General features: G+C 43.4%; 1 protein-coding gene across 1 annotated transcript in view; it reads right to left on the bottom strand.

The window, feature by feature from the left end:
- mecom (MDS1 and EVI1 complex locus) overlaps positions 1-10,000 on the bottom strand; it is a 271,852-nt gene that overhangs the window by 53,357 nt on the left and 208,495 nt on the right. The window contains exon 3 of the mRNA XM_080731581.1: positions 1,179-1,313. Coding sequence (XP_080587707.1) covers positions 1,179-1,313 — 135 coding nt within the window. The remainder of the gene's footprint in view (positions 1-1,178; positions 1,314-10,000) is intronic.

The following is a 10,000-nucleotide window of genomic DNA, read 5'->3' as shown; positions in this document are numbered from 1 at the left end:
AAACGAACACTCAGGATTGTACAGTGTATAGGCAAAAAAAAAAAAAAAGAAACAAAAGAATTACATCTGCATACAGTTTCAGACATCTGAAGCACCTACAGGTGCGCTTCATTTATCTTGCCAGACACGCGAACAGCAAAGAAAGGTTCACCAGATCACCACTTACAAGATAACATCAAGAGCGCCTCCGGGTGATTTTATTACATTTTTTGAGCGTCAAAACGTTGTTTGACTGACTACCGTTTCTGCTCATATGCATGCGGACATGCCAGGCTCATTGCAAGGGGAGACAGAGATCTATAATAATAATATTAATAATGATAATAATAATTTGGTCCCAACCCCTTCTGGTGTTTTATTTTTTCACTTTATATTTGGACATACTGTATGTATGTGAAATGTGTCCTCTGGATTTTACCAATAGGGAGCAGTGACCAGCCATTGGTGTAGCGCTCAGAGAACAGTAGGGGTTAAAGTGTCTTGCTCATGGGACACTTGGACACATTGCAGAGGCCTGGAATCAAACCTGAGACCTCTGGCTTCCCAGACGGGTGCTCTAACCATTCAGTTATAGCTGCACTCTCCCCCCGTCCCAACGTACCTGCCAGGTGTGTCGCACCAAATTCTGGGCCCTGGGTACAAGGATTCACTGCGGGCCCCCCATGAATGTTCTTCATAGGGGTTTAACCCATTTAGATTGGGAGTGCATTATTACGTGTTATTTTGTGCTTTAACTATTGAAAAATAGCAGATATACAAGCTCACAGCGCGGCACCGAGTGCCGCGCTGCAAGATTGTAGATCTGCTATTTTTGAAAAATAGTAAAAATTTGTGCAAGTCTTTGAATATTTCAAAACCTTTTTTTGAAAAACCCATGTTTCTTTGTCAGTGGAGCTCAAACCTTTTCATGTGAAAGACCCCAAAAATGATATGTATTTGGCCACGGACCCCCATCTCAAAATATTTAGTTCCAGGGACCACCCCAGAAGCAAAATTTTAATTACAAATGTTTGCTTAAAAAATACATGTATTCAAAAGATTTGCACACATTTTCACGACTTTTCAAAAATAGCAGATCTACGAGCTCGCAGATTTTTCAATAGCTATAAGTATAAAATAATTAAGGCCCCCTCCGCCTTGGGCCCTAGTAACTCAGTCCCACTTCCCCCCCCTGGTACCTGCTCATCTATCTGGCACGCTGTCAGGTTGTGCTGCCTGGCTGCAGGGGCAAACTGGATATGCTTTAGCCAGCTTCCGATATCTGGCTTGCTGGCATCCACGCAGAATTTGACATGGCCCGACCCGTCCAAGATCTACACCAGGAGAGAGAGAGAGAGGGAGAGAGAGGGAGGGAGGGAGGGGGATGAAAGAGAGGGGGAGATAGGGACAGAAAGAAGTAAAAGGAAGAGAAAGAGAATCATACTTTGATCTGTATCAGCACAGGTTGGTGTGTCTACAAACTGTAAACACTGACTGACCGCATTTATACCTCCCACTGAGAAATAACTCTGCAATGTTATAGCAGGGTTCTGTCTGTGGTGTGTGTGTGTGTGTGTGTGTGTGTGTGTGTGTGTGTGTGTGTGTGTGTGTGTGTGTGTGTGTGTGTGTGTGTGTGTGTGTGTGTGTGCGCACATGCAAGCATGCACATACCGTACACACAATTTAAATCATCCAATGCAAAACATTTCTTTTCTTTTCAGCGCACTAGTGAATCACATTGAATTCAACTGAAACATGCATTATATTACAGTTTGCACAGATTTAATTTTATATCTAACAATGAGATTGTGTCAGTTTCGTCACAGCATGGCATACCTTATTTAACATAAAGTGTCTTTAATTGTATGTGGAAAATAAATAGATTAAATTAAAACAGATTCATATTTTTTTGTTTCCTTAAAATAAGATAGCAGCGTTGATTATTTATTTATGTATTTATCATAATTGTAGAAAATGTTATAACAGTATTATAATATTATTGCAACAGGAGGAATAATTGTCTATCTTCATAAGATTAAGATAGATACCTTTTAAAGATATTGATCATCAATGAATGAATGAATGCATGCTCTGAGTGCAATTCTGGCCTAACATGACAATAAAAAATATTAAAGTTATCATTTTATTTGATTAATTTATGTGATGAATATGTAATAGCCCAAAAATAAAAACTGGTGTTTGCTGAATTAAAAAAATAAAAAATAAAAAAAACTTGGAATTCGTTTTGTTTTTTAAAGTATTTCTACATCAGACCATTTAGAGAAAAAGAAAACAAACTCGTTTTGTCCATTTGATTTTCTAAATTCTATCTTAGTAATTAATCCAAATCTCAGTATTAATCAATACGAAAAAAAAGCATGAAAAGGAGTAAAAGCCATGAATGAATACACAGCAAGAAGCCAAGAGAACACTGCAAGAAATAACCAGCTCTAACAATGTATACAATGAAGTGAATTATTATGCAAATAATACGATATCCTATTCATTGATGGGCGACTTCTATGGCATAAATAAAGCATTTCTCCCAACGAATTCTCCGAGGCTGACATTGTTTCTGATATTGATATTTATTATATAGCCATTGTAAACTTTCCTCGGAAATAAATCAATTGCAGGAAACAGTAAGTGATAAGGGTTATGAAGACACGGCCAGCGTATTGTTGGGATAGCCTACAAGACGCAATATCGCTAAAGGTCACAAATCTGTCTTTGTATAAGCTCCGCGACTGAATAAATATTTGGGTTGGATAAACCCCCTTTGTCTTGCTTAATACGAGATCTACCATTTATCCTGCAAAAACTCCTCGCCGGTGTCCTGCATGTGCATTGTATACCGGCACACACACACTGCACAACATCAACTTCAGCGACTTTACAAATAAGCGTACTTTATTTTAGTTGTATCGATAAAACAAACAAGGGGGGGGGGGGGGGGGGGGAACATTAATTTTGAGACTTTTTTCCATCTTACCGTGGGAACTCTTTTACACCAGAGTGCAACAATAAAACCTCGTGGTTTGCGTGCATTCGTTTTAAGCAACGACAAAAATTGGTGATCAAAAACGCCAGCCTTGTGTGTCGAAAGTTAAAACAACCACAAATACAAATATATTTAAAACATAAAAAAACAATAAAAAATCACAGCGCGTCACCGGCGTTTTGCTCCAAACGCGATGATGTCCCGTATATAATAGTTGTCCTCGTTATTAAAAAAAAAGCCTCTATCTCTCCGCTGGTCTCCGGTGTGGTGGAGCAGGATAGCTGCCCGCGGACGCTTCGCTCGCTCGTCTCTCTCTCGGTCTCTCAGTTATTGTCATGAAGACACCGTCGCTCGGACTCAGTAGTAAATCCCTCGGTAGTACATCATCATCATCAACAACAACTCGCTCCAACTCGCTGCCATGTGAGCGTCGCGGAGCCTCGAGTCGTCCCCTCTCCTCTCCGTCTGTCTGTCTGTGTGTCTGTCTGTCACCCTCTCATGTTCCCAGGTGTCCGCTGGCGACGGTTCAACTTTTCATGTTCATTCCTAGTCCTCCTCAGACAGACAGCCTCTGCTCGCCCTGATAGCGCAGATTTCGAGGATCGCCCACCTACTTCGCATCACGTCCCGGACCGGGCTGTCTGTCTGTGGGATGCGCGCGTGTACGTACGTGTGTGTGTGTGTGTGTGTGTGTGTGTGTGTGTGTGTGTGTGTGTGTGTGTGTGTGTGTGTGTGTGTGTGTGTGTGTTTGTGTACGCGCGCGCGCGTGTGTGTTTCTGTTTCACACACTTGTCTCTTAAAAAGGAGGATGTCGTGTCGCTCGGTCATCCATACAGAGAGCGATGCAAAGCCAACTATCTCGCCGTGTCCTCGGCTCGGTAGTATATTTTAAAGTGACAGCGGGGCCGGGGGTTGAGAGGAGAGGAGAGAGGGGTCAGGGAGAGGTCGGGACGGGGGCTTCTATAAAGCAGTGCTTCTCAACAAGAAGGACCCCCAAATTGATATGTATTTGGCTGCCGCGAACCTGAAAAAAATGTGTTGCCAGCGACCCCCAGAAGAGAGAATTACTGTTATGAATTTCTACATTATTCAATTTTTTTCAAGATTCTTAAAAAAAAAGAAGAAAGAAAAGAAAAAGATCTATGATGCGCTGTGAGCCTGTAGATTTTTGTATATCCAAAGTATAAAATAGAGTTAAAGTATAGTTATAAAGTGTTGATGCTATATATTAAATCATCTTGCATGCGGACCCCCTGGGAACCCCCTCAATGACCACTGGGGGTCCCGGACCCCACTTTGAGAAGCCCTGTTCTAAAGGATATGGTCATATGCATGTGCAGTGCAGTTGCACACTTTATCCAGAACCAAATATATTAGGAACTTGCAGGCGCACAGCCAAAGCCCACCAGAACATTGTTTTGCTCAATACACAAGAACAATAAATGATTCTCCAAATAATAATGAAACAATGCGCCTTTGTCTATAGGAATTACGATAAATTAGACAGAGCATTTTAACCTAATGCACTTCACGTGCCAAATTAAAACAATCACTTTGCATTGTTTGTTTCCTTTTCTTAAACAGTATGTAAACCATCACTGGAAATGACTTTTTTTTTTTTACAACACTGAAAAAATAAGTATTTTTATTTATTTTTCAGGAAGATTTATTTTTCTGTATATATAAAAAAAAAAGAAATAAAAACGCTTATACAAATACAATAACTGCTATGCTGGCTTAAACCGAGGCGAGCCCGGTTATGTAAATAAGTAGCTCCTTGTTGTGAGTTTATTAGGCAGCTCATAAAGTGGAGGGGACAGACCAGGGCTGGCTGATGAGAGCAGATGATGATGGATCTGTCTCTCACACACACACTGGCCACTGCCTGTGACATTGACCTTCCATCCCAGATAATGTCCATTGTTTTATGAAATCGCGGAGCAAATGTGCAGGAAGGACAGGAAAAATCGTGTGTAAATAAGCCAAGACCCCGGCCACCGATTCCCATCGTCTCTCAGTCCGCTCCTCCAAGGAGAGACCCCGCTCCGCCGGCCATTGATTTCCTGCCTCCCCCCTCAACTTGTCCATTGTTGGAAGCCTTTTTAATTTAGCCATAAATTGGGAAAGCTCAGGCCCGTATGAGCTGTTCTATTTTCTTCCTGTCAGGATGAGGGATTTGTTTTATGATGCATTGTGTATTAAATACAAGTAATCTGGGAAAGTGATTGCTTCATGGCCTCTCCGCGGCTCTGATCGAGGATTCTGATAGAGAGAGACCTGGGCTCTTTTCTCAAAAGGAGGAAATGTGGGTGGATAAACAAGAGGGGCTTGTGGTGTGGTGGTAGTATCACCAGGGGTAAATTGGGGTAAAAGTGCCAGCAAAAAAAAAAAAAAAAAACAGAGGCCGCCCACATTATGGCTATATAAGACACCACGGTGCACTTCTCCCCCCCGTCAGAAGATGGCGTGCTCAACTGAACAAACTTTTTTTTCCCCCCCAACAAGCCATTTTAATAATAAAATAAATAATGACATAAATAATAAATACATAAATGTGCCTTCACTGTCTGGCATGTGTTCGTTGAATGCTATTTAAATGTGAGCAGTAGGCTTCGCGTGTTATAAAGACCCCCACCTCCTACCCTCCCAGTCCATATGTAGGCTATATAGAGCTTCAAGCTCAGGGGTGTCACACCAAATTCTGGGCCCTGGGTACAAGGATTCACTCACATTTTGTGCTTTAACTATGGAGTCTGAATATTTCAAATCCTTCTAAGGTTTTTTGAAAAACCTAAGTTTATATGTCAGTGGTGCTCAAATATTTTCAAGTGAAGGACCCCCCAAAATGATATGTATTTGGCCACGGTCCCCCATCTCAAAATATTTAGTTCCAGGGACCCCCCAGAAGCAAAATTTGAGTTTAATACAAATGTTCGCTTAAAAAGTACTTCAAAGATTTGCACACATTTTCACAACTTTTCAAAAATAGCAGATCTACAAGCTCGCACTCGGTGCCACGCTGTGAGCTTGTAGGCCTATATCTGCTATTTTTCAATAGCTTAAGACAGGCCCCTCCACCTTGGGCCCTAGTAAGTTAACTCAGTCCCACTTTCCCCCCCTTGTGACGCCCCTGCCTTATGCTGCCTGTATCTCTTCAGCAAAACGCATCAGTCAGGCTGCTGCAGACGCTGAGTTATAGAGATGGGGGTCATTGCTTTCTCGTTCGCGGGAATTGCACCACAGAACACCATCTACATTAAGTCGTCAAATTGCTATAGCCGCAGCAGACATGAAAGATTCAGCCGCGCGTGTGCCCGAATATATAATCACCTGAACGACCTACAATAAAGCTGTAGGATTTCCACACAACTGACAGAGCGACGGCTGTGAATTTAAAACACTTGTTCATTTTGTGTTAATAAACCCCACAAGAGTGATTCGCAAAAACACAACCCCTAATTTATGTTTATTCGAGCAATTCAGCCATAAACACCATTCTGATATGGCGAGATATTAAATCGGTCTGTTTTATCTGAATTATGCCACGCTTTTGTCATAATGATTTTGACGTACCAAACTGAGCACTGCTGTTTATCAACAAATTACAAAGCAGCACATGCATGCTTCAGGGTATGTTAGCTCCTACTAGCCTATATCATGCCACACACCATTTCATACTGATTTAAGGGACTCTTAAAACCCACAGCATCCGGATAATGTTTAGTGCATAGACTTTAAAGTGCTGTGAAATTCCTTGACGGCGGGGTTAGGCTACAGCCAATTGCTCCATGCTTATTTTGCTTGTGGCATATTCGTTGTTTGCTTTAGGAATTCAATCATGCAGATTAAAAAACAAAAAACAAACACTAAAATACATAGAGGGATTCATCACTATTTATATAATTGATTAGGGATTCAGTTCTTTCACGGGGTGCCACTGCCACTGCCAGTGGGGCTACTTTTTTTCGCTCCCTCTCCTTATCATCGAATTAATAAAAACAGAGTGCCTTCTTTGAACATGTTTGGCTTGATTATCAAGAGCCATCTTTGCATGCGAACTCGGATGGGACAGCCGAGAATAGAGGGGGGATTCCCGGGTGGTTTGCAAACTGACTCCGCCAGCCCAGAGAGCCCAGTGATGCCGAGGGGCGAGGGGCCATGCATGCATGCATGCAGGGCTGCTGCAAATGGAAACACTGTGTAGGGCTGACTATAAGGTGCATTCCACCACATCCTCCAGGAGAGGGGAGGAGAGAAAGAGGAAGAGGGAGAAAAAAAAGGAAAGAAAAAGAAAATATCGCAGCCAAATCCACATGAAATAGTTCCACCATTCATGGTCGAGACCTCCCATTGACTCCGTCGAAAAGCTGCATTAAGTCTCCATCATGGCTCTCCCATGCAGACAGACGGCCCCCTGCGCAATTTATTTTGGTTAAGTGTGGGGCGATTCAATCAAGTGGCAAAAACTCATTTAAAAGCTGAAACCGACAGCGAACATTCTTAAGCGGTGAAATACCTAGTCCCAACGTTATAGCCCAGTCAAAATATATTTTAACTCAAAGCAGTGGATTATTAGGCATTGTGTAGGTTTTTTAAACGCCTTACAAAACAGTTTTGAGTAAAAAAAAATCTATAATTAAGATAAATACATAAACAAAAAGGGGCGTACCCAACAGAAATTAGGAGCTATAAATCTTATTTAAGATTAAGCTACACCTAAGTCCCTATTTTTGGGGCTAAAACCTCCATATCGGCCCAATTACCATTAAAGGAGAGCGGAGGAAATGAAAGGGGAAAAATGTAAATACAAAATTTCCTTGGGTCTGGAAGTAGGCCCGTTGCGAGCGCGTGTTAATCTCCACCTCAGTAATTTGGTTCTGCGGGAGAAGACAGAAGCCCCGCTGCTGTGCCCTGCACTTCATAAATCACTGCTTTATGTGGACAAGGTCAGCGGCCCCCCTGGCTCCGCCCGGCCCCTCCGAGAAACGCAGTGCGCCCGGCCATGTTTACCCGGCCGCCCGGGGGCTCTCAGGACCAGACCAGCTCACTTCTAATTACTTTGGATTATTTTCATTTGCTGGGGTCAGCCAGGCATTCCGAGAGAGAGGGAGAGAGAGAGAGAGAGAGAGAGAGAGAGAGAGAGAGAGAGAGAGAGAGAAAGAGATTATTTCCTATAACAAATTCTGTGTACAGCCCCCGTGCGAAGAGGCTGTCCGCTGTGTTTTCTGAATTAGTACCCTATCATTTTGGCATTGTCTGCTCACTATTAGCGGTCCTTCCATCTCACTGCCGTGACAGGTCGGCGAAGTCCACCACGTTTCATCCCCGACAACAGACAATTTTCCCCTCTGGAGAGGCTATAGACCGCAGCCCTGAACGCAGAATCATCATGGCTAAATTAAATGGTGCTCAAAACCACTTCCATAGTTTCTAATTTATGCAATAATAATGATTCAATTCAATAGAATACATAGTAACTAATCGAAGGGGGGGGGGGGGGGGATTTCTCATTGAAATCATCTGTAACACCTCATCTTGCGCATACTTAGGCGGCGGTGCTCAATAAACTCTTTTTTATTTATTTATTTATATTTTATTAATCCTAGCTGGCATTAGCACAAGTATGATGTTCAAGAGTTCCCGCGCCTGTGAATGAGATACATTGTCTCCTGTGCTAAAATTGAAGTTAATTGCATTGACAGCAGGGAACGGCAGGACGTGACGACGCATTCATTGCCGAACAGGACCGCTCGTTAGAACCAGTCTCAGTAAAGAGACAATGCGAGCTACTATGCAAACTGTATTTGGCCACGGAGGGCTGGAGAGGAGGAGGCAGTAAAATGTAAAAATCAGAGGGTTGAGGAGGGCGAGCAGCAGCTATTAGAAAACATTCATGCAAGCAGTTGATTTTTTGGAGCTACCCGGCGTGTGCCCCAGCTCTGAGGAGCAGTCAGTGGAATGCACCCCTCGCGGGGGGGCTTGGGAGGCGTGTGTGTTTGTGCGTGTGTGTGTGTGTGTGTGTGTGTGTGTGTGTGTGTGTGGGTGTATGTGCAGTGGTGGAAAAAGTACTCACATTTGTTGTTACTTAAGTAAAGGTATCAATACTACTATTCAGAAATACTCTGTTATACCTCAAAAGTGTACTTAAGTTAAGTACAGTATACTTGAGTAGCCTAAATGTACTTATGTACAATGTTACTTTCCACCACTGTGTGTGTGTGTGTGTGTGTGTGTGTGTGTGTGTGTGTGTGTGTGTGTGTGTGCGTGTGTGTGTGTGTGTGTGTGTGTGTGTGTCTGTGTCTGTGTCTGTGTGTCTGTGTGTGTGTGCGCGTGCGTGCGTGCGTGCGTGCGTGCGTGCGTGTGTGTGTGTGTGAGAGAGAGAGAGAGAGAGAGACAGAGAGAGGGGGGGGCACAGCAAAGTGTTAGAAAGGCGCAGAGAAGCACGGTGTGCTGTGGTAATCACAGACACTTCCTCCGCGGCTGCGGAGCCCCAACACACACACAGGGGCCACACTGTATGTGGGCCACGGGGTGCGATAAAGCCACACCGGAGTCAAAGGTAACGTTTTTCAAACATAAATTTAGCGGGCACAGAGCGCCTGTACGCACGGGACGGACTGGAAACTTAAACAAACCAGCCAACCAGTTCCACCCCGCCCCCGGAGGAAAGGGGAGGTAATTAGAGCATGTTGCTGGTCGCCACAGGGTGAACAAATTGGTTCTTAAAAGCTCATAGATATCATCTTTAAAAGGGACTTTTTATGTCCCAGAGCCGAGGGGTGATGCAACTGAACACTGCCACTTCTAATCTTCTAATCTTCGAGGAGCGACTGTCACACATTTGTTACATTTATTGAGCTGTCTGCTCTGCGTTTGAAGTGCTGCACACCCGAGGAAGCAGCGCTGTGGTCTTTACGCGCTGTGTCAAATTGGAAGGCTAATATTTTAATGTTTGACGATATCGGAATACGCTTATCCGGTGTGGGAGGGAGTATCAAGAATCCTGCCTTAATGCCCCCC

Source organism: Nannobrachium achirus, assembly GCF_963921795.1.
Source record: "Nannobrachium achirus genome assembly, chromosome: 8".
Taxonomy (NCBI): domain Eukaryota; kingdom Metazoa; phylum Chordata; class Actinopteri; order Myctophiformes; family Myctophidae; genus Nannobrachium; species Nannobrachium achirus.
Note: the sequence above shows the minus strand (reverse complement) of the source record. Positions and strands in the feature narration are given on the sequence as shown.